General features: G+C 33.5%; 1 protein-coding gene across 8 annotated transcripts in view; it reads left to right on the top strand.

Annotated features, from left to right (window-relative positions):
• The window catches only part of LOC115215824 (protein lev-9-like), a 1,149,105-nt gene that overhangs the window by 462,767 nt on the left and 660,387 nt on the right, over positions 1 to 25,951 (top strand). For all 8 annotated transcript variants that reach the window (XM_036505906.1, XM_036505907.1, XM_036505908.1 and 5 more), the window contains exon 4: positions 13,392 to 13,589. In XM_036505906.1, coding sequence (XP_036361799.1) covers positions 13,392 to 13,589 — 198 coding nt within the window. The remainder of the gene's footprint in view (positions 1 to 13,391; positions 13,590 to 25,951) is intronic.

Consider the following 25,951-nt stretch of genomic DNA (forward strand, 5'->3'; position numbering starts at 1 on the left):
ACTGGTTCCTCCAAGATTGAGTGTCTCGATGGTAATGGTGCAAAACTACTTTGATATTTTGGGTCATTGACTGATGAGGAAAACTCAGATTCAAATATTCCATAGCAGATGACATTTCCCCAAGGTTTCATGCTGTAGGACTGAACTGCAAACCATGTGGTTATGGAACAAATTTGTTAGCCACACACTCATTCTTGTATCTATAGCCATACCTGCACCTAGAAATGTTCATATTATTTCTTTAATTTTTTTTTCTTCAGATTATTTCTATTTCCAAGCAGAATTCAAAGGTTAGAAAAAATAGTTGAGTTCTGTTCTTAGTTTTAATCAGTCTTTATTCTTACAGTCATTGGCATCGATCTGTTTCTACAGAATTATGCTGTAATTTCAATATTGATGTCAAACTAATTAGATAATTACTGCAGATGAGAAGAAATTATTCAAATAGATCATTTTTCTTTTAGCCTTTTCCATTCTAAGCTCTTAGCATGTCTATACTTGTCTATCTAATTGTCTTCCACCCCTTCATACTTCCCTGCCACCATAGATGCACACATATTTCTCTCTCTAAATATAGCTTTTCTTTTTATTGAATGCCAGCTTGTCCTTCTACCATTGTGTCTGCAAGCATTCTCATAGACATATTCTTTCAGTGTAAATCGACCTATCTCCTTCCTCTCTCTCACTCTCTCTCTCTCTGCTCACTCTCTTGCATATAACAAGTTTCCATGTCTATAAGGTGTTTCAAATCCAAATAACTACCTTCTCCAAACAACTCTTCTATTTTCAAAGGCTTCTGTTCCATCATAGCCTGTCCTTCATTTCCATGTCACCCACTGAATCAAAATTCCAGCTTTCTAACTGTTACTCAGGGGAGAAAACCAACACTGATAGATACAATACATATTCTTTCTTTTCCTCTTCATCTTCCTTTATTAGATTTTTTAAAAAACAGTATTGTTATTCTTAAATTATTTTGTCCATAATATAACTGTGATTAGGAAAAGCATTCAATTAAGTTTCGGCATATGTATGGTTGATATACCTGTGTGACTCTGGTTGTAAGCTTCTTCCATCTCACATGCGCATACACATATATGTGTGCAAATATGCATGTAAGAATACATATATATATATATATATATTAAAAAAAAGGCGACGAGCTGGCAGACATGTTAGCACACCGGGCGAAATGCGTAGCCGTATTTCGTCTGCCATTACTTTCTGAGTTCAAATTCTGCCGAGGTCAACTTTGCCTTTCATTGGCGATAAATTAAGTACCAGTTTCGCACTGGGGTCGATGTAATCGACTTAATCCCTTTGTCTGTCCTTGTTTGTCCCCTCTATGTTTAGCCCCTTGTGGGTAGTAAAGAAATATATATATATATATATATAATATATATATATATAATATATATATATATCATATATATATATATGTTAAATGTAGAAGCAATGATGAGTGACAATTCTGTAAATAATAATAATCATAAGCTTAAAGCTTATAAGCATTCACCATGTATTGACTAAAGGAATGTATGCCCCAATATTAGACGTTTTCTTTAGCCAATTTATGGTGATCAGTTATAAAGTTTGAGCTTATATATACAGAGAGAGCGAGACAGACAGACAGACAGACAGAGAGGGATTTGGTAATGCAAGCAGGATAATAGAACTCAAAACTTGAATACTTATTTTCTATTATTTATAATTAGCAGAAGTTACAGAGTGACTCAAAGGTCAAGTGTTTTCTGTTATGACACTTGTTAAACTTATATATATGTATATGCATGTATATGTATATGTGCGTACACACACACACACACACACACACAACATTCAACAGCTGCTCATACTGCTGGAAGCCAATGTCCAATGATATCTAGAGGCATGTTCTTTTTTCTTTAATAATCCAGCTGATGCTAGCAACATGAAACAAAAGACATTCAGGTTAAACTTCCATCATACTTTACTGCTCAAGACTAAGTGAGGTGACACAGGCTCAAAGAAATCTTCCCTACAGTCTTTTAGTGCATACTAGATCCCATCATGATTTCTCATGTTGATTGTACAGCCAGGCAATAACTGTGAGCCATCCAGTCTCACTTGTCATATTCAGTATTACATTTATGAATTTGTTTTGCAAGATTCTTGATGTGAAATTGTGTATTGAAACAGATATTGTTATATTTTGGGACAGTTACTCATGCACTATATATTTGTTCTTCACTTGTATATTATTTTTCCTATTTTATTCTATGACCATTGTCAAGAAATCTTTCGTCACACATCTGTGATCTCTTGAGCCACTCTTCCATCCACGTGTTTCCTCCTCATCTCAAAGCAGTATTGTTATCAGAAATACATTGGAGGTCTGAGTTGTTCAATTTTTTAATTAGCTTATATGAATAATGGGCGAAGCAAGGCACCATCTCTATTATTTCTCCTTGATGATGCCATTTCATCTATTTAGCACAGTCACAATTCACAGAGTAACAATATCTTGCTGATAAATATTCTAAATTAATCTATACTGTTGGAAATCTTCATGTATCTGTATTTATCAGGTTCTTTATTATCAAAAGTAAATTAGAGAACTTATAGACATAGAAATATTGTAAACTATAGCATGGCCGGTCATGAAATAACAATACACGCACTATTTGAGATGAGATGCAAAAGAGAATTGTTGATATTAAATAATATTGGAATATACATGTAAAGAAATCACAGAAGTAAAGAATCTCTGTTAGCGGCATTCTTAGGGTCTGCTATCATTTGATGCATTCAATATAATTTATTGTTATTCAAATAACTTGATATAATTATAGGTGATATAAATGTTAGTTGGTTGGTTGATTACTCCAATCATGCTTTACATTACGTACAGAGAGAGAAGAGAGAGACACAGAGAATATATATATATATATATATATATATATATATATATATATATATATATATATATATGTATGTATACATATATATAATGTATGTATATGTTCATATGTATACATATATATGTATATTTATGTGCATATGTATATACTCATACATATATAAGTACACACATGCACATATATATGGCATGTGATAAGTACAAAAGTTATGAATGAACTGCTTTTAGTTTCTTACTCATTAAGTACAGTATTCAGCTGTGCTTATATGCAGCATACTGAGTACAATCCACTAATTATTCAAGCTCATGCAACATAACTACTCAATGAGAATAGACTAGAAATAACATGAGAAAAGAGAAGAGTTGTTCCGAATAAAAGGCAGATATTTCTGATCTTGAAAACTAGATTGATGTCCCTTTAAACAGAAGACGAAGGTTAAGTTTGCCAGAAAATGTTCTATCATACAAAAGAGGAAGAATAATGTTAATGCTGAGTGTATATGGTAAAGAATGACATGCTCAATATCAACACTTAAATATTTTTGCACCATCCGATCGTGGCCATTTGCCAGCCTCGTCTGGCACCTATACTGGTGGCATGTAAAAAGCACCCACTACACTCACGGAGTGGTTGGCATTAGGAAGGGCATCCAGCTGTAGAAACACTGCCAGATCAGACTGGAGCCAAGTGCAGCCTTCTGGCTTCCCAGACTCTGGTCGAACTGTCCAACCCATGCTAGCATGGAAAACGGACGTTAAACGATGATGATGATGATGATGATGATGATGAAAACATGTCACTTTTTGCTGAATTCACTTGCACTGAGTACTCATGCTACATGAACTTGAATACTTTATAACATTGTGGGTGAATACTGTACTTTTCAAGTATGAAACTTGAAGTAGCTTTCTCATTGGTGCTGTATTTATTAAATGCTATTTCACTTTCATATTTGTGATTGTTTTTGCTGATATCATCAACAAATGAACAGTACACATTATATATATATCTATATATGTACATATGCATTTGTGTGCTTCCTTATCTTTACATCACATGGTAATTGCAAATGAGTGTCACTGTTGTACAAGCAGTGTTCTTCATTTGTAATATTCCAGGAAATCTTGTCCAGTCAGAAGGAAATATCACCTCATTTGGAAACAGTTGAGGGTTGTGACAGGAAGGGCATACAAACACAGAAAACCTGTCTCAACAAGTTCCATCTGATTGATGTCACCATTATTAAGGAGACGATGATGAAGAGGATGATGATGATGATGATGACGGTGACTACGTCAACAATAAATAATGACAATACATAAAATTAATTTTTATTCTTCCCTTGCTTCAGAAATAAGTTCAGATGATAATAATTCTAACAGTTGCTAGAACAGTGTTTCCTTGTTCTTTTACTCATTATCTATTCTTCATTCTTCCATTTCCTTTTCTAATTTTCAGCAATTGTCTGAAAGGAAATAAAAGTTATTTCCTCTCTGATAATCATTACAAATTTTTTGTCTGCTCAAAACTTTCATGTTTTGATAAAAACTTATTCCTCATATCATTTGTCTCTGAGTTTCATCATGAGGTTTGATGGAATTTGATATTATTCACTTGAGTATTGTCTAATAAGTACCATTGTTTGAGGGTGTGGGACTTGTGATTGTTGATTGGTTGTTAGTTGAGTGATGACAGATAAAGAAAACTGAAGACTAGTGCATTTGTGGTTTGTGGGTAGTCTCTAACACTTAATGTCTTTAAGTTTGTTGGTTGAATAATTTCAAATCATTCACAGTATGTTTCTAAATAGAAATGATAAAACCATTCTTAGTTTCTTAGACATTTTCATATCTTCATATCTTTGACAATCACACCTACACTGAACAGCATAGAAAGAATTTGTATACATTCCTACAATATCTGGCAACAGTTAAAAGGCTCTCCAATATTTAACAGTACATATACATCCATGTGTGTGTGTGTGTGTATATATATATATATATATATAATTTCAATTTACAGAAAAACAAAAGACAAAGGCAGGTGTATGAACAACAAGCAGGTCTATTAGCTTGATGCTCAGGAAAGTGAGAAAGTCTTTTACGTTTTGAGCCTACAGAAAGGAATATGAGAAAATAATCAGAGGTCAAGCATGGTGACTGGTTGGGAAAAAATGTTTGACAGGAGAGGTAGAAAGAAAGAGAGATAATAAAGTGTTGGTGATCCCTAGATACATATATATATATATGATTTATTTTAATCATTCTGAGGAAGCTATAGCATGTTGCACAAACACTCAGCTGTGTGTGCACTGCTTCTGATAGCAGAAACAACTATTAGCTAATGAATGTGATTATGTAACTTCTGTCCTTGTATCATTTGCTAACTGATACTATGCTCTATATCCTCCAATCACTTTACTCTAAAGTTTAAATATATTAACTTCTTGTAATTGATTATTTGTATCACTATGCCTGAATGAAGTCATAAAGTACACACACACACACACATTCACACACACACACACACACACACACTCAAATGCACACATACACTTACACATATATACACGTAGACATTGGAACTTGATGCAGTGCTCCTACTCATGGGCTTCTGCAGAACCAGCAACCCCATGCCAGCATCGAAGACATTCATTAAACGGTGATTCCATATATAATTGTGTGTCGGTAAACACGATTATTTCCTCATAAATATTTATTTCAGACCCACCATTGTATATAATTGGCAGTAGTCAACCAGGTCAGGAAACAGTAATTTCGCTTACCAACACACAATTCTAATGGCCACTACACACACTATTAACGTAGGTGTGCATTGTGTGCCTTGGGATTGTGAACATAAACACGATTCAGTGCAATTTATACTCACCTTCTGTTTGATTCTGTGTATGATCTGAGGTATATTATATGGTGGCCTGGTCAACTTTTTATCTAACCCCAAGTGTCTGATTGCTATGTATTAAAAGACCACCAAGGTATTTGTTCCATAATTCACTTGATGGAGTAGTACAAACACAAAATTTTGTCATAGGAGAGAAATGTAATTCCATGAAGTTGTACAAATTATATTTTCTTCAACAAAATGTTGCAAAATTTCTCTAACATTCTATTTCATTTCTCATTAGAGGCCAATGTCAGAGCTCTGTATTTACCTATAATCATTGGTTGGGTAGCTTCATGAGTTATACTTTAAGATATGTTATAATGTGCTCTGTTGGGCTCATGTGAATGTTAATAGCATATGTATATATATATATATATATGTGTGTGTGTATGTGTGTATATATATATATGTGTGTGTGTATATATATATATATATATATATATGAATGCATATGTAGATATATGTATGTAATCTTATTACTGTTATAATAACTTCAACATCCACTTTTTCATATTTGTGTGGCAAAATTCATTAATGAAGGTTTGTATTGACCAGATTTTTTCCTTGTTTCCAATGTGACTGGACATGCTCTCAGTAGAGATTGTAGACAAATGCTTCTACTTATATGATGATAACAATTGTTTACAATCTGTACATGATGTCAAAACAAGGTCAATCAAACATATGCACACATACATGCAGATAAAAAGGCATAAAATCACATAATATATGTATGTATTTATGTATATATGGGATGGGTTTCTTGCAGTTTCAGTCTACCTAATCGACTCGTAAAGCTTTGCTCAGCTCACAGAAGATGCTTTCTCAAATGTGTGCAGCAGAAACTGAAACTGAATCCATTTGGTTGTGTGTGAAGGGAATTTCTCATGTCTACACCTACAAACTCATATGCATGCACAAATACATACACACATATAGAAAACACTTAGTAGTGCTCAAATAATTTGAACTTACACACCGAACCCTTTACCAAGACTCAACACTACAAAGGGGCTTCTATTTTGAAATCTCTGGATCTCATCTGTTTCCTCCACGCACACGCAATCACACACCGATAGATGGAAAATATATGTGTGTATATACATATACATGGATGTTAAAAGAAGATATAATTTCATATACATACATACCTATACGGCTGTTATTTTCATTGTATGAAAAGTGTGAAACTTGATGCCTTATGTCCTCCAGAGGTATTTTTTGGTATAAGTTTTGCATTAATTTTTTTTTTTGTTTTATTTGATTATTTGATTACATAAACTAAAATAGAACCTTTCAAACTGTCTTATCATTTTTAATTGTGGTCACCTAAATAAATTATTGGTTTGGTCAGTTCCACAGAATCAATATGTACAGTCATCTACCTATTGTTCTTATGTTGGGTGAATTTTTCTTTTTATAGACTGGAGATGTCCAAGTCACAAGTGATTAAGCCAAATTATATATTATTACCTGTTTTAATAAAGCTATCACGCAGCACAGACAATGACTGGTTTATCAAAGGTTATTACATGTCCTTCCTATAAATAGAGGTGTTTCAAGCTATAACAGTTGACAGAGATGAAATAAGTAGACAGATAGACACTCACAGCCACTTAGACATAAATACATTCTGACATAAACCACTGCTATTTATTGTTTGGAAATAAACTTCAATACGAAAAATACTTGGCAGGTGAAAGAAAATTGACATAAAATTGAAAGGTGTGTGAGGTTTGTACTGTAAAGCTTTGGTGTTATACATACACACATACTGACACACATGTATATGAGTACATATATATATTACACACACGCACACACACACATATATATATATGAGGTTTGACCCTGTTTTAAGCATATAGTTTTATCTGTCTTTTACCTTTATCAAGAGAATAATTATTGTTCACTTTAAAGACAGAGAAATTGTAGAACTGTTAAAGCATTGGAGAAAAATGTATAACAGCATTTCTTCCAGCTCTTTATATTCTGAGTTCAAATCCCACTACTGCCAACCTTGCCTTACATCCTTATATCTATATGCACATGCACACACATACAATGGAGTGGGCTTCTTGCAGTTCTATGCACCAAACTACTCACAAAGCTTTGGACCTCTCAGAGCTATTTAGTAGAAGACACTTGCCAAAGATTCCATGTCATGGGGCAGAACCAGATGGTTTAGAAGCAAACTCTTTAACCATACAGCCATACCTGCACCTTTATGTGTTTGTGTGTGTGTGTGTGTTTCTGATATTTATCATCTTCCTTGCTTCTATATAGCATGTTGTACCTGTTAAAAAAAACTTGCAAAATAAATTTCCAAACCACAAGAATACAAATTTAGATTTACCAGCTCCTTCTTTCTTTGAACTGAATTTAGATGTAGATTTTCACCGACAACTACCTTTTGGTAGCTCTGTCAGACAATATATTCTTCTTCTTGCACATATTTGAAGCAGCTTGAGTCTTTTCGTAGAAACATATCTGTAGTATATTTTCAAACTAATACAACCAGTCTGTTGATTTCTCTCTACTAATATCACCAAGCTCATTCTTTAGTGTCATAGCAATCTACTTTAAATGTCAATGCTTTCAGATATTTCTCTCAAATGAAAAAATCCTTTTCTCTCAGTGCAAGACCTAAGACATCAGATTTCTATTCTTCCTGTAACATATAAATGTATTGAAACTCATAAACTTCTGCTTTTTAGTTACTTATCTAAGTCATTTCCCATTTACATGGACTCAGTTCTCTTTTTTTTCTTCTGTGCCTGTGTGTTATCTGTAGAAGGAAACTTACAAAATAGGGAAATGGAAAACATTGGTCAAAAACCCTCATCAAAGGAGTTGACTGGATATATTCGCAAATAAGTTTTGATTTGAACATCTGTACAACATCATCATATAATGTCTGTCTTTCATGCTGGCATAGCTTGAATGATTTAATAAGATCTAACTTGTCAGAAGACAGCATCAGGCTCCAATATCCACAGTGGCATGGTTCCTACACCTTGATGCTCTTCCTAATATCACCCACTTTATAGAGTGTTCTGGGTGATTTTTCATGTCATCAGCACAAGTGTGAACACTGAATAACTCACTAGACAAAACCACTCAAACTGAGTGATGATAATATTAAGGGTAGTAGCTTTATGTCCTCTTATGAGAAGTGAGATTATTATAGAGGGATAGCAACAAGTGTCTTGCTGTGGAGGAGATACATGACTAGCCAAAAGATGGTGGTGATTCAGTTTCAGTATGTGCCCACAAGGTACAAGAGGGTGAATGTGATAGGAGATTGGGACAAAGGGACATGATGAGAGTGATGGCTAGTTAGAGGTGGGGATATACAAGAATGAAGTGAGTGACAAACAAGGAAGGGGGAATTGTTAGTGGCATATACCAGTTGGGTAAAAGGACTAAGGGTAGATCAGGGAGAATGAGACAAGTGGCAGGGCAATAGAAGTGTGGGGGGGGAGTTAGACAGCAGCAGCTTATGACAAAAGTTTGTCCAACCAATGATTAATCTATTACTACATACATCTTTAATAACAAAATATTCATTAAAAACATAAATTTAAAAAAAAACAAAGCAATACCTGTAAATTATCAATAGTTTCAGATTTTAATTTATCAGCAAGAAATATGATATTAAGTTTCGTGAGTTTTTTTTTTTTTATTTCGTGTCTCTTGAATCATATGACTAATCACTTGGCACCAATAATCAGTTAGTTCTGTCAGCTAGTGATTTTATACAGATATTGTCATAATAGCTAAATATTTTGGCATTCAATAAAGCCAGTGTGTGGCAGCTAATTTTAAAGAATATTGTTTAGATTCATACTTAGATATTGGATTGTGAATCCTCATCTGGATATAGTCTTTCATAAACTTCTTTTTGTCAGCCAAAGGTCTCAGAGAAATTACCTTGGTCATTGTGTCAATTTTCTTTATGGTTAAACACAGTTCGTAGTGTAAAACTTTGACAAAAGAAGACGTGAAAAGGAGAAATGATTGGGTCACTGATAATGGTATTTAGACAGCAATGTCATTCAATCACCCTCGAGATTCTTCTCTAACTCAGCCATTGTCTAACTGGTCACTACTTTCTCCAACTATTTATCAAAACTAACATCTGCGAATAAGGTGAGCAAAATAATTTTCTCCTGATATTTAACTTTCTTGCCAGCATTTTCATGCAAACAAGAAAGTTCTATCTCCCTCTGTTGAGGATTTAAGCTACAAAAATAAATAAAATGCTTTCATTTTAACAGTGGCTATCAGTAGTCTTGGTCTTCTTTTTATATTTGTATCTGATTTGTTAGAATGCGTTTTCTTCTTTACAATTGATTTTTAAAGAATTTTTTATGTGTTTTTGTCATAAATACACCCACTATCAAAACAAAAACAACAAAAAACAAAAACATGAAAAAAAATCTTTGATTGAAACTGAATTGCTATCTTTTAAAGTAAGTTTAGAATAACAAAAATTATTCAGAAACTGTTTACTAAACAGAAGCAACACATTGTACAGAATCAACCAAACAAATCATATGTTATTTCCCTCGTCTGACTGTTTATTTCTTGTATTTTATTTGGATAGATGAATAGATCAACCCATCCAGTCAAATGTGACATACTGTGGCTCTGTGGGAACTTCATAAGGACGAAGTTTTCCTACAACCATATATATATATATATATAGACATATAATCATCATCATCACCCAGGTTAGTCCTGCTGGCATGCATGGAAGGTAATGATGATGATTATATATATATATATACACACACACACATGTATATACACACACATACATGTACATGTGTGTGTAGTGTCTGTATGTTTTTGTGCCTATGTTTGTCCCACCAATGCCTCTTGACATCTAGTGTTGGTTTGCTATGCCCCATAGCTTAGCAGTTCTGCAAAAGAGACCAATAGAATAAGTACCAAGCTTTAAAGAGAAAAGAAATATGTACTGGGGTCGATTTTTTTTTGACTAAAAATTCTCCAAGATGGTGCCCCTGTATGGCCACAGTCTAATGTCTGAAACAAGTAAAAGCATAAAAGAAAAAAATAATACAGCTAATAAAAATAAAAATAAATGAAATAAAAATAATCAAAGCAAAACAGTGAATGATGAAATGTGGATGAAAACAAGAAAATAATAATGATGATAATGATGGTGAGGTATGTGATGAAAGTTTTGGTGTAAATAAATCGAAAAATGATAACGAGGTGGGATGCAATATTATAAAGGTTATGATAGAAATGTAGATAAGATGAAGGTGGCAGCTTTTTGGTAATGGAAATATAATTGACCAATATATCTAGGGTTGTATGAAACCATAACAGATGCAGCGTAGGATGGTATTCTGCATTTTGTATTTGTACATTTGGATACAATATGTATATGTATATTGATGTATTCATTTCTGTATTATATGTAGTGTAGCCAAAAAATATCTTAGTGGTAGTGGTGGTTGATGTTACTGTACAAGGGTACTTTTTTGTAATACTATATGCAGTGTATGTTATGTAGAGTGTGAAATATGTGTAATGAAGCTGAAGTACAATCATTTTTGGTGTATTGAAAATTCTATATTCTTGGCTTCATGTGAAGGTCTATAATTTAAGAAGTCCTATAAATTTTCTTCTGGCAGAAAATTTATAGGACCTTCTTAAATTATAAACCTTTATCTATTATAGAAATTCATCTTCTCGGATTTTTATTTACAAAACTCTGCATTCCCAAAAATAAAATTTGTAACATTTCTTTGGTACAAAGAATGCATTTTGTTTCTTTGTCTCTCTATGATTTGACTGTAGAATGCAACATTGCTTTTTTCATGTACCAAAGGTAACTTGATAATTTTATTGTATTCTTTGCTTGATACGAAGGTGCTGGGCCTATCTACTCTTAAATTCATTTCTTTTAAGGCTTATTCAAGGAGCTGATGAGCACATTTTTAATAAGGTTCTTTTATAGATTTATACAATTTCAGCCAGTTCAGATGGCTCTGTTAACATTCATCTGTAATCTATTACGATAATACCAATTTAATTAACTATATTAGAGGGAGCTATGTTCTGTGCTATACTGGGAGAGGTGGAATGAAATAGTTTGACTATTTTCCTATTGAAAAGCTTATATTGGTTTCTAGAGAAGTGTCTATCTAATAAGGAGATAACTGTTTTATAAATGCAGCAATTTGCATGCTGCACCATGGATTACAAGAGGGTGCTGAAAAGTTCCTGGCTTTAGGTAAAAGAAAATACAGGAGGCTCAGTTAATTATGATTTTATTCAACATATTCTCCTCTCAGATTCACACACTTATTGCAGCATTCCTTCAGTTTTTCCAAGCCCTGTAAAAGAATTCAGAAGGCTGGGCCTCCAACCAGGCTTTTTGTGATAGCTTTAAGACCAGGAACTTTTCAGCATCCCTTCGTATACCATGTAAATTTTCCATGTCTGTGATCATGTTTGGTCAACTGAATTACCTGCTCATTGAATTAAGATGTATAATTGGCTGAGAATTCCACAGGCATATGTATTCTTAACGAAGCTCTTAATATGAATCAGTGTGATATGAGGTGACCAGTCTGCACTTTTAAATTACAGGTACATTTTGTCCAATGGACTTCCATATAGCAAGCAATGGCTGTGTTTATGTAGATATAAATGAAAGTAGTTTGTTTACACACACACACTTTGTCTGTATCTTATCTTATTCATATATGCCAGTACCATCTCATATAACTATTTAATTTTCTTTGTTGTGTATTGGGAACATAATTGTTCCAGCAAGAACACACACACACAGAGGTTCTTTTTCATTTCTTTTGTTATTAATAGTAAACTCAAGGCATTGCAAAATCATTAGCACACCTCACAAAATACTTAGAAGCATTGTGTACACCTTTACACTTTGAATTCTAATTCTGCCCAAGTCACCCTTGATTTCTATCCTTTTGGGGTGGATAAAATAAATACCAGTTGAACACTGGGGTCAATCTAATCAGCTTATCCCCTGCCCTGAACCTACTGATCTTGTAACAAAATTTGAAACAATTATTATTAGTCAAATAGTTAGCTGTTTGGTCAATTAACTAATTCTTTATTTTATTAATTTTTCAGTAAGTCAAACAATCAGCTAAGTTTGTCAGAGTCTTTTCATCACCATTTGTGACTTTATCAAGGAAATGCCCTCTCTGCAGCAGGACTGAGACCTGGAGTAGAGAAGGCATATCATTGATGAGGTCCTGCATAGTGACAAATGGACCTTCGTGAACTTTGCTGACTGGTTGACTAACTAAACATTTGGTCAAACAACCAATTAAATAATTGGTTAAGAAATGAAATAATTCACTAATCATAATAAAAGAAGTGAAACAGAACCAGTGTATGTGATTATTATTTGTAAAATGACCCTCCCAAAATACATGATCTATTTCAGCACACAATTTCACATCAATAATCTTGCAAACCAAATACGAAAGCTGATATATTTAATTTTTGAATGCTTAATATATAATGTTTTTAATAATGGATTTCTTTTTTCTTATTTTTTCCAAACAGATACACGATGTAGAGGAGATGACTTAAAAATATTAAATGGTAATGTGGATATAGTTCCCTATAACAGATTTGGAGCCATGGCAAAATACACCTGTGAAAAAGGCTACGTACTCTATGGCAATGCAACCCGGATTTGCCAAGGAGATGAAAAATGGAGCGGAGAGATACCTCGATGTGTCATGAAGGATCCAGATGTTGGTGAGAAAAATACTTCAGGATTTCTATACACACTTATTTTTGTTTATAGAGAATTATATATATATAAACATATATATATATATATATATATATATATATATATATATATATCCATATATGTGTATATATATATATATATATATAAGGTGCACATATATATATATATAATGTGCACATATATACATATACACACACACATATGTGTATGTCTACATATGCATATAAATGTACATGTTTGTGCATATGTGTATGTAGATGTGTATGTATGTGTGTATATATATATATATATATATATATATATATATAGTATGTTTTCCTTATTTACATTTACAACACCATAGATTAGTCAAGTTTATGTAAGTCAGCATGTCTTGATATTTTGAGTGTTGAAAACAATCTCTTCCTTTGGTATTTATTGTTTTAGAAAGATTATAGATTTACTTGCATGTTGAATAACCACATCAAGGTCACATATGTGGAACTAGAAATGCAGGAATGTATGAGGGAGAATGGACTAAATCATTTCAGGAACCATCTACGAATGTCTATATGCACAACATAGATAATTACATACATGTGTGCGTATATATATATATATATATATTATATATATATATGTATATATATATATATATATATATATATATTATATATATATATATATATATATCCATATGTGTATATATATATATATTATATATATATATATATATATATATATATATATATATATATATAATATAATATATATATATATATATATAATATATATATATATATATATATATATATCCATATGTGTATACATGTATGTTAGTATGTACATAAGTTCATGTCTCTGTGTGTTTATGCAATATCTGTCCTAGTGAAGGTGAAGGAATCTATTTTCCTTGTTAGTGCATGTATATAGATATATAATTTTTCTTTATTTCTGTCTTCCTTTACTGAAAAAAATATTTTCAGGTTTTTTTTTCTGTCCTTCATTTTGTATTTTCTTATTTCTAGTTCTTTTTTCCTTTTCTTTCTCTCTCTCTCTCTCTCTCACACACTACCTAATCCTATCTCTTTCATTTTCTCTCTCTCCCCTCTCGCTATCTATTCTCTCTTTCTCTTCCTTTTCTGTCTTACTCTCACTTTTTTCTCTTACTCTCTCTACCTCTATCTTTCTCTTTCTTCCTTTCTTTCTTTTTCTCTCTCATACTCGCTATGTCTTCCTACCTTTCTCTTTTGCACTATCACTTCCTCACTCACATTCTCTCTCTCTCTCTCCTCTCTCTCTCTCTCCTCTCTCTCTCTCTCTCTCATTACAGTACAGTCTATACTATAACACATTCATGCAACTATTTACATAGCCACTTAGACATAAAAGTAACTAAAAATAATATAAAATAATAGTAAAAAAATAACTAAATTGATGGAATTGTATTTCATTATCGTCATCTATTTTTTAAATAAAATTTACAACTCGCATTCTCTAATTTCATCAGTGGAATCATGTAAAACTTTATCATCATCATAACCACCATTCATCGTTGTCACCATCATCACCATTGCTGCCATTATTATACAATTTACACTTATTTTACCAATACATTGGATGTCAGATATATATGACATTTTTTTGTAAAGTCATGATTTATATATGCATTAATTTTAATATGCATGTCTGTCTGCATACATATATACATACATGCAGATAGACAGATAGATATAAGTAAATAGATATAGATATACTTTTACTTATTTTTTATTGGTAGAAAGTTAAAACACTGATACAAGGGCTGCAAGTTTCATGCTTAGCCCTTATCTATCACATATATATATATAGGGAGAGTTCTCGAAAAAAACAAAAGACGAAGACAGGTGGTGTAGAAAACAATCAGATGTATTAGTATAATGCTCAGGAATTGAAAAAGTCTTTTACGTTTTGAGCCTATGCTCTTCTACAGAAAGGGACACAGAAAAAAACAAGGAGAGAAACAAGAGAAACATATGTATGTATGTATGTATATTTGTACACAAATACATACACAGCGCATATATACATATTGCTACTATGTATATTTTATATATGCGTGACAGATGATGTAGTGTTAATTATGGAAATAACATGCATTACAGAATTGCTGTCACATAATGGAATAAGCATCTATTCCATCACACACTTCTCTTGTTTGATCTTTCTGTCTATGTCTGTCTGTCTGTCTCTTTCTATTACCATCATTGTTTAATGTTCACTTTCCATGCGGGCAGAGTCGGATAGCTTGATAGGAGCTGGCCAGCCAGAAAGCTGTCCAGACTCCAGTTGTCTGTTTTGGCATAGCTTCCATGCCTGATGCCCTTCTTAATGCCAATCACATTACAGAGTGTGCCAGGTGCTTTTTACAAGCCATTGGCATAGGTGCATTTATGCAGCACTCGCACAAATGCATTTTACATGGCACTGGCACCTGCCTGCAATGACATGCCTATATGTATGGATGACTGCAATTTTACTTAGCTTCCTATGTCTTCTCAAGTACAGCAAATTGCCACATCTCTCAGTAACTAGTCATGGCCTCAGTGAGGTCCAGTGCCTGAAGTTCCTTTCTCACCACTTTGTCTCCCATCTTTCTGGGTCTACCCCTTCTACAGTTTCCTGCCACAATTAATATGGTTTGAGGGTAAATGTGAAGGCTGGGAGCCACACTAGGTTCCATTGTTTATTTTGGCATAGTTTCTACAGCTGGGTGCCCTTCCTAATGTCAACCATTATACAGAGTGTATTGGGTGTTATTTACATGTCACCAGCACTGGTATCAAGCCTACTGTGGTGGATGGGTCTTCTTGAGTACAGTAAAATACCAGATATCTTGGCCCTTTGTTATTGCCTTCAGTGTCATGAGATTAGCCTTTATTACTTTGTCTTCTATCGTCCTGAGTCTCCCTTTGCCACAATTTCCGTCCACTTTATTGGCACTTTTATATGCAACTGCCTACATCCATATGCATCACATGACCAAACCAGTGCGGCCTTTTGTCTTACACAATGCATTTAATTCCTCTTATACCCTACTTTTCTTTCATTTTGTGAATGCTCTGTCATTGCACATCCAATGGAACATACTAACTTCATTCCTCTCTAGTCTTCATTTGTCCTCTGCATTCAGGGCCCACATCTCACTACCATGTGGTATTGCTGTGCATATACATGCATCATACAATCTTTCTTTCACCCAGAGAAACAGACTTTTGGTTGCCAAAAGATGTAAAATCTCTCTTAATTTTCTCCATCCTGTCTTATTCTAGCAATTGCACTTTCTGTACATCCACCCCCCACTGCTAATTAGGTTCCCTGTATAGCAGAAAATTTCCACTACCTCTAAAGAGCTTCCACGGCATTTGAGAAAATCGATTTCCCAAGGATCTATGGTCTTATGGCTCCTGCACTCCTTCCTCATACAAACACTTCTTTCTCTGATAACCTTCCTATTATTCCACTGCATCTCTTGTGTGTCCATATATACACACACACATGTGTGTGTGCGTGTGTGTGTGTGTGTGTGTGTGTGTGTATTAATACCAGGCGAATTCATGAGAATATATTCTCTTACACCTACAATTTCAGTTTACCCATGAACTGACATAAAACCTTCTGTGTGTTTCATAATATTTATATCCTTCAGGCTGCTTCTCATACTTATTTGAAAAATATATATATATAATATATATATATATATATATATATATATATATATATATATATATACATACATATATACATATATATATATATATATATATATATATATATATATATATATATTATATATATATATATTATATATAATACATATACATGTAGAGAGAGAGAAGCTAATAAGATATGATGTCAGATGAAGGATATCTCATACTTTAGTCAGCTTTACTCTCTTCAGTATTGTCAAATAAACAGCAAGAAATTAATCTTGAATATCCAATGTTTCATAAAGCATGGTAGCTTTACAGAAATTATTCATACAAATATACATAAAAAAAAATAATTTGAAAATTTGAAAAACATTTTAATTATAGTTTCATTATACCTTAGAGGATAACTTCCTGCAAAATAAATTTACTTACCTAATTTTCATCATCATTGCTTTGATGTCTGTTTCTCCATACTTGCATGGGTCAGATGGAATTTACTGAGGCAGATTTTGTTTGGCCAGATGCCCTTTCTGTCACCATCTTCACCTATTCCAAGCAAAGTAAATTTTTCCCATGATCATGTTTTTCATGGAAGACTTAGAAATGAGCAACCTCATTTGTATGATGGTGTCAACTGCCAAGCAACATCAAGACAAGGGTACATGTGTGCACATGCACACAAACACTCACTCATACACTCATGCAGGCATATACCACATGCCTAAAATATGACCCTTCTGATCCCAGCTCTACCTAAGACTACTCCTAGTTCTGCAATATAAGCTTCCTATTTTAATGAAAATTGAAACATTGCACCAAATATTCATGTTGATTTATGTTCTAAAAACCAGCTTCTTAAGGATAAAATTTATTTCACTAAATTCTTCATTATTTTAAACATCAATTGAAGCAAAATTAATGTATTTCAATAGAAATATGATAACAATAAAGTTAAGCAATCATTTTATCTTTATCAGGACTAACCTGGGATTAACTCTTTTGATAGTAACCCACTTGAGCCTATCCCTGATTTTATGATACAAATTTTCTACTTTAAATTGGTCTAAAATTAAAACCTTCCATTAAAATTTCCTGTGAATTTGTGTTCGAAATACCAGCTCAATAATGATAAAATTTTTCACTAATTCTTCATTACTTTCAAAATAAATGGAAACAGAAACGGTATATTTCATCAGAAGTGAGGTAATGAAAGGGTTAAGGGCTTCTGAAGATACATGCGTAGTATATTTATGGACAACATTATTATTGATTACTGGTTTAAACTAGTTTGCACATTTTTTCCTTCCTTGTTTCGCAATCTCTGATTTGGTACTGGAGTGATTATATGGATGGAAAAGGCACTTTTGAATTGGAAGCTGTTAGTTACATTTCTTCTAATAAATCTCTTCAAACAATTGCAAAAAAAAAAGTAAAGAAATGAATTGTTCAAACAATTCTTTTGTTGAATGCTCTGTAAAAATTGATATTTGCCATAAGATTTGCAAATGCCAGACATTTTCTACTGATGAAGTCTTTATTTTTATGCCTAACTAAGAATGACACATATTTTCAACAAGGTAGAATACAGCTGGCAAAATAATGCCTCTCTTGCCTTAGGGCACACCTCCATAGTTATAAAATAGCAGATTTTCATGAACTTAGAATCTGTTAAGTACCTTAATCTTCCAGCCATTGGTGTTGGTGTGGTTCTGTGTGTATGTGTGTGTGTGTGTCATTAAAGAACTGCGAGTTTGGTAAAGTTTTCAGAAACACACTTTGGAGCCATTAGCATAGTCACATTTGATATTTGTGCTGTTTGGTTGTGATCATTATTGATAATATTTATCAGCTAAGGCAAAATAGAAAAACAAATTAACATGTATATTTATGTGTATTCATGTTTGTGGAGGTAAACATATATATAAGCATGTAAGTAAGTATGTATATTCTCATCATCATCAAGGTCATTTAACATCAATGATATATATGTATATATATATATATATATATATATATATAGATACTTATATTCAAATATTCATATACACGCATGTCCATGTGTATCTGTGTGTATGTGTCTTCGTGCATGCGTGCACGTATGTGTGTATAAATCATCAACATCTTCATTGCTTTAACATCCTTTTTTCCATGCCTGCATGGGTCAGATGGAATTTGATGAGGTAGATTCTCTATAGGTAGATGCTCTTGCTGTTGCCAACCCTCACCTCTATCAAACCAAGGTTATATTTCTCTATGGCCAGACCTGTTTTTATGGAAGACTGGAAGTGATGAGCATAACTTGGTTGACAGTAATGCCCATTTGCAACTATCACACTACATACATACATAGTCCAAACATGTGAACATATCCTACATACAATTCCTCACTTTCTTTCTTCATCCACGTTCTTTTACTCTTTCCCTCTCTTCTCAGTTTCTCGTGAACTTTTCTCACCCCACTGAAGAAGGACTATGTCCAGAATGCAATACTCTTTACCCTTTCCATTCTTCTTTGAACATCAAACTAATAATATCAATTGGCTGTAAATATCTCTTATTTTTTTTCTGGTGTTATATTTTTGATTTACTCCCTACTATATAGCCACATACATATATATATATATATATATATATATATATCATCCATTCATACAGGCATGCCATTTGCTGGTGCTGGTGTCAGTGCCACATAATAAGTACTTGTGCCAGTGTCATGTAAATGGTCCTCATGCCAGTACCACATAATAGACACTTGTGCCTGTGCCTGTGCCATGTGAAATAGACTCATGCTGGTGCTATGTAATTTCACCTGTACCAGTGGCATATAAAAAGCATCTAGCACACTCTGTAAAATGGCTGGCATTAGGAATGGCATCCAGCCATAGAAACCATGCCAAACTGACAATTGAAGTCTGGACAGCTCTCTGGCTGGTCAGCTCCTGTCAAACTGTCCAATCCATGCCAGCATGGAAATCGAACATTAAAGTATGATGTTGATGATGATATATATAGTATACATATCTATGTACATATTCCCAAATAACACTGATTTTAGTGCTGTTGACACCACCAGATTGAATGGTACTGCCCAGGTGTCAAAACCACAGTGATATTCATGGGGCAGCTGACGATGGAGGTATGCTGGACGTTGGTATGGCTGTTGTTGTATGTGTAGAATAGTATTATAATGCATCCATTTGATACACACACACGCACACACTCATACATATGTGTATATATATATATATATATATATATGTATATATATATATTTATATAAAACACAGGTATAAGCTTGTAAGCAGTTGCAAATTCTCTCATGAGACATTATTACTGTTGTTTTGTTGTTATTACAGTAATTTACATTTGGGAAGATCTCTGATTGAAACAATTATCATTCTTCTGCTGTTCCTATTTAATTATACACCACTAAAGGTAAAACAGAAACATCCATCTATGAGGTGTTGATAATAATTAAAGATTAATAATTATTTCTTATAATTAATTACACACGGTTCCTTACATTATAATTACACATGTAATTATGAGCTGTTATTTAATAATTATTACTGAAAATACTAATTTCCAACGTATTTGTATTGCTTCAGATTTTTAAGGAGAGGAAACAGGAAATATAGATGTACCATAATCAAACAATGTAATGTAATTCAAATTGAGAATTTTAACTGATCTCTGAACCCAAGGTGTTGAGTATGTATGCCCATTATGACTGTGAGGGTTATGATACCTCATAGCATTTGACCTGACTCTCTACTCTCTGGGTTCAGTTCCTGTCAAAGTCAGTTTTGTCTTTCAGAATTTTCGTGTTAATGAGAAGACACCAATGCAGGTTGGTGAATTGGTACAATTATTAGAGGGCTGGTTGAGATGTTTTGCAGTAGATTTTCTGGCTTTTTTTTGGCATTTCTGGCAGCAATGTTTGTGATGACTTGATGCTAAGTTTTGCTGGCCCAAGTCAATGACCTGTGCTGCAGATAAACATTGATGTTGTGGAGAAGAGAAACTTACATATATGGACAGCTGTGAGTCTTCCTAAAATAAAAAGTGGACCCAAGCTTGTATACATATATGTGCAGTTGTATGATCTCCCTTGACTAATGAAAGTCCAACAGCATCACAATGGTAATTGCACAGCTGAAAACTGTTAATCATATAAGAGAACTAATGATAAATATATTTTCTATTTTAGAATATGTTGTAACTTTAGCGATATTGTCATTAGTGTTAACTCATATGCAAGTAGTAGATCTCTAATGAGATCTTGATGGGTACAAAGGGTGCTGGTGCCTGAGGTAGCTGTTCATGCCAAGGGTGGTATAGAAGAGCCAGCAAGGCTCTTCTATAGCAGGGGACAGTTGATGGAGTACAAGGAAGTGCAAGCTGCTCTTTGTCTCTTCAGCATTTGATCTCTGTCTCTTGACATCTGTTATTTTCCTTCTGGTCTGATCCCTTGATGATGATGACTGGCCACCACTTTGGGTGGTCTTACGTAATCTAACATTTAAATGATATAAACAATACCTGTATGACCATGTGCAATAATTACAAACAAACCCATCAAGTATTCCACATTTTGTGGGATCGTTTCTTTGCAGTTGCTTGTGCTGCTAGAAATAACTGCCAAATCTCCTTCAACTCACACTCCACACCAGGAGTTCTCAAAATTTTCTTTCCTTCAAACTTTGTAATTGTTGGCACCGTTGATGTACCCCTTGTAAGAAATGGTGTAGCATGTGACAATCATTAATATTTGGCAGTCTTGTGTAGAATGGTTGGATATCATAAAAGAGATAGTAATGAGAACCATTTTATAAATACCATAAAACAGACAATATATATATTCTGTTACTAATTATTATATATCAAAGTTAAGACTTCCAAACAATATAATTGGCTATTTTTAAAAATCTAGTTTACCTAATCTGAGGATCCACCATTATAAGTAGTTGATTATGATTACTTTTAAACTTTAGTTGTTTCAACAAATCTAATACAGCCCCTTAATTTTGATTGATAACTCCTAGTACATGCATCCTGGTTTGAGAATTTCTTGTACTACCATCTTAAAAAGAAAGAAATGATATGGTAGATTAAGTAGTTCTGGATACAATGTATAAAATTAAGACAACCCTGGCTTTTTACACAGCATTGAGAAAAGTTACAACAATGATGAAAAATTAATGCCTGTCACTCCAAAAGAATTGTTTCACTTGCCTATGACTTACTTCAGGTGTTTTTAACACCAGATGCATTGAGAGTATATTCTCTTGTGCCTCAAAATACAGGTTACCCACGAACTAACAACACACATCTTATGTATGTGTGTCTGATTCTGCTTATATACCTCAAGGTGCTTCTAATTCATATTTTAATGTGTGTGTGTGTGTGTGTGTGTGATTGTATGTGTACATGTGTACTTTTGTCTTGGCATCACATGGAGATTGTAAGCTAGCATCACCATCGAAGCAATGAAATTCATTTCTAGTCTTCTATGGAAACAATATCTGGCCAGGGGGAAATATTTCCTTGCTTAGAAGCAGGTGAAGTTTGGCAGCAAGAAGGGCATCCAACTATAAAAAAACCTGCCTCAACAAAATCAGTCTGACCCATGCAAGAATAGAAAAGTGGATGATAAATGATGATGATGATGATAAAAAGCAAGAGATTCATTACTCAAATTTGATTCCAACAAGAAACTTCGGTAGTAACATTTGTCTAAATTCTGTTACTTGCTCTCTATCATACATTCCGTAGACGTATTCAGCCTATGAATATTTTTGCTGTCAATTATTACGTCGTTTATCAACCTAGAAAATTATCATTTATCAGAATTTAGTTTGATGAAAAATACGAGATGATATTCATCTGTTTATGTGCATATACACATGTGACAGCCCCACCACACGAACACAGAGAGACACAATTGTATTCATACATTGTATTTATACATGTATGTATGTGTGTATTTAAATGGATGTTAGTGAACATACAAGAATATATATATATATATATACATATATATATACATATATATATATATATAGATATATATATATATATATATATATATATATATATCATCATCATCATCATCATCGTCGTTTAACGTCCGTTTTCTGTGCTAGCATGGGTTGGACGGTTCGACCGGGGTCTGGGAAGCCAGGGGCTGCACCAGGCTCCAGTCTGATCTGGCAGAGTTACTACAGCTGGATGCCCTTCCTAACGCCAACCACTCCGCGAGTGTAGTGACCACATTTATATATGTGTGTGCATATATTCTTTCTTTTGTTCTTTTACTTGTTTCAGTCATTTGAAGCCATGCTGGAGCACCACATTTACACAAACAAATCAACCCCAGAACTTATTCTTTGTAAGCCTAGTACTTATCGTAACAGTCTCTTTTTGCCGAACCACTAGGTGACAGGGACATAAACATACCAAAATTAGTTGTCAAGCGATGGTGGAGGGACAAACTCAGACACAAGTAATTAACATATATATATATATATATATATATATACATACATACATACATATATATATATATATATATATACACACGATGAGCTTCTTTCAGTTTCTGTCTACCAAATTCACCCAAAGGGCTTTGGTTGGCCTGAGTCTATTGCAGAAAACACTTACCCAAGGTGCCACATGGTAGGACTGAATGCAGAACCATGTGGTTGGGAAGCAAGCTTCTTACCAAACAGCTACTCCTGCATATATACATATAACTAAAGAGGAGGCGTATTTCCATGCTGGAAAAAATATAGGCAAACTTGTTGATGAAAATGCTCCTAAATTTGATAAAAATGGAATTGTTTAAAATAAATTTATTTATATTCATGTATATTCAAACATAGAAAGAATTTTGCTGTGGAAAGTGTCTCAGGAGACAAATTCTCCTTCTAGACAAAACAGTGTTTCTGGGATTTTTTTTTATACTTCTTCAGCTACAGACACTGAATATTTATTATTTGTGGCCTACCCAGAACATTTGTTCTTATATTAGACCAGCAAATAATAGATTTGTTGATCTGTGCAAAGCTTGGTCGAAATGAAATGAATTAATTAGAGCAGTGAGATTAAAATAAACACCAGTGATTAAAATATAGCTGCATACAGTTATATTTAACATCTTCATATACACACAAAAGTAGACATGTATAAAATATATATAGTTCAAATTTGCAGAAACAAAAGATGAAGATAGGTGAGGAAACAACAAGCAAGTGTTTTAGCTTGACACTCAGGAAGAAGAATGGAAAGGTGTTTAGCATTTTGAGCATGTGTGTGTGTGTATGTGTGTGTGTGTGTGTGTGTGTGTGTGTGTGTGTGATGGCAAAATTGTTGTTATTTTATATTTTTAATTTCACACATGTGCATTGTTTCTTTTTGTTCTTGTCAACTACATAGTCTAGTAGGGTCAGTTGGGCACTGTCTGTTAAAAAATCAGCACCATGATACAATTCACTTTGCTAGTAATTTGACTTGCTGTACTGCTTGGTATTCATGCTGGAAGATCCAATACAAACATTTCAGAGTGTTTCAGGACATGTCAATTTGAGGACATGTACTGAGAGTGATAAAAATCAAACATCCAGTCAACATCATAGTGTTTGAGTGATCACTAGTGATGGTGACGTTATGCCTCCATTCATAGCCTCACACTCAACACAGAGGCCTACATCAAGTGCCTGGAGGAGGTAGTGCTGCCCTGGGTCAAGAAGGTTGCTACTGGGAGACCCTGTGTCTAGCAACAGGACTCTGCACCATGCCACACAAGTAGGAGGAACCAATCATAGCTGTCAGACAATTTCTATGACCACATCACCCCTAAGATCTGGCCTCCTAACTTCCCAGACTGCAACCCCCTTGATTATTATGCATTTGAATGAGAGACCAACAAAACTCCTTGTAACACTAATTATGAACTGATGGCAAGAATTATGGCAGCATTCACCAACTTAAACATTTAGAAGAGTTCCAAATTCGTCTAGAGGCCATGGTTGAAACCAATGTTGATTTTATTATAAATTTACTCCTTAATATTTCAAGATATTTTTAATGCAGTTTTGGTAAATATATCTGTTAAAATGAGATGTGAGTGTTATTTTCATATTTGCCCAATTTAGACAACAGTTTATTCACCGCTATTAACCGCACACTGTATGTATATATATATATAGATATACATATACACATACACTGATATATATATGCATATATGCATACAAATATTAGTTTGTTTTTATATTATAATAAAAACAATTTTACATCAAATTGAAGGTTTACACAATACTTTTGGTAAAGAAAAATTTATTATTCTTTAACAAGAATTGTATTGACAGAAACTTCGAAGTTTCAGCCAGCTAACCATCACACATGTTGTTTCACACAGAGTTTATTAACTTCCATTGAGTCCAACCTTGCATTTCATGGCCATCGTGGCCAACTTTGCTTTTCATCATTTCATGGTCGCTAAATAAACTATCAGTTTTGTACTGGGTTCATTCTTTTCTTTTCATTTACTTCCTCTTCTTTTTTTCTCTATCTATCTATTTCTCTCTTTTTAGAAGAAATTGACTTTAACTTGCACTAGGGTACTGTTTAAAGTTCTGGATTGGGCTCTGCCAGTTCTTAATACATGATCAGGATATACTGTATGACAA

Source organism: Octopus sinensis, linkage group LG9 (genome assembly GCF_006345805.1).
Source record: "Octopus sinensis linkage group LG9, ASM634580v1, whole genome shotgun sequence".
Lineage (NCBI taxonomy): Eukaryota > Metazoa > Mollusca > Cephalopoda > Octopoda > Octopodidae > Octopus > Octopus sinensis.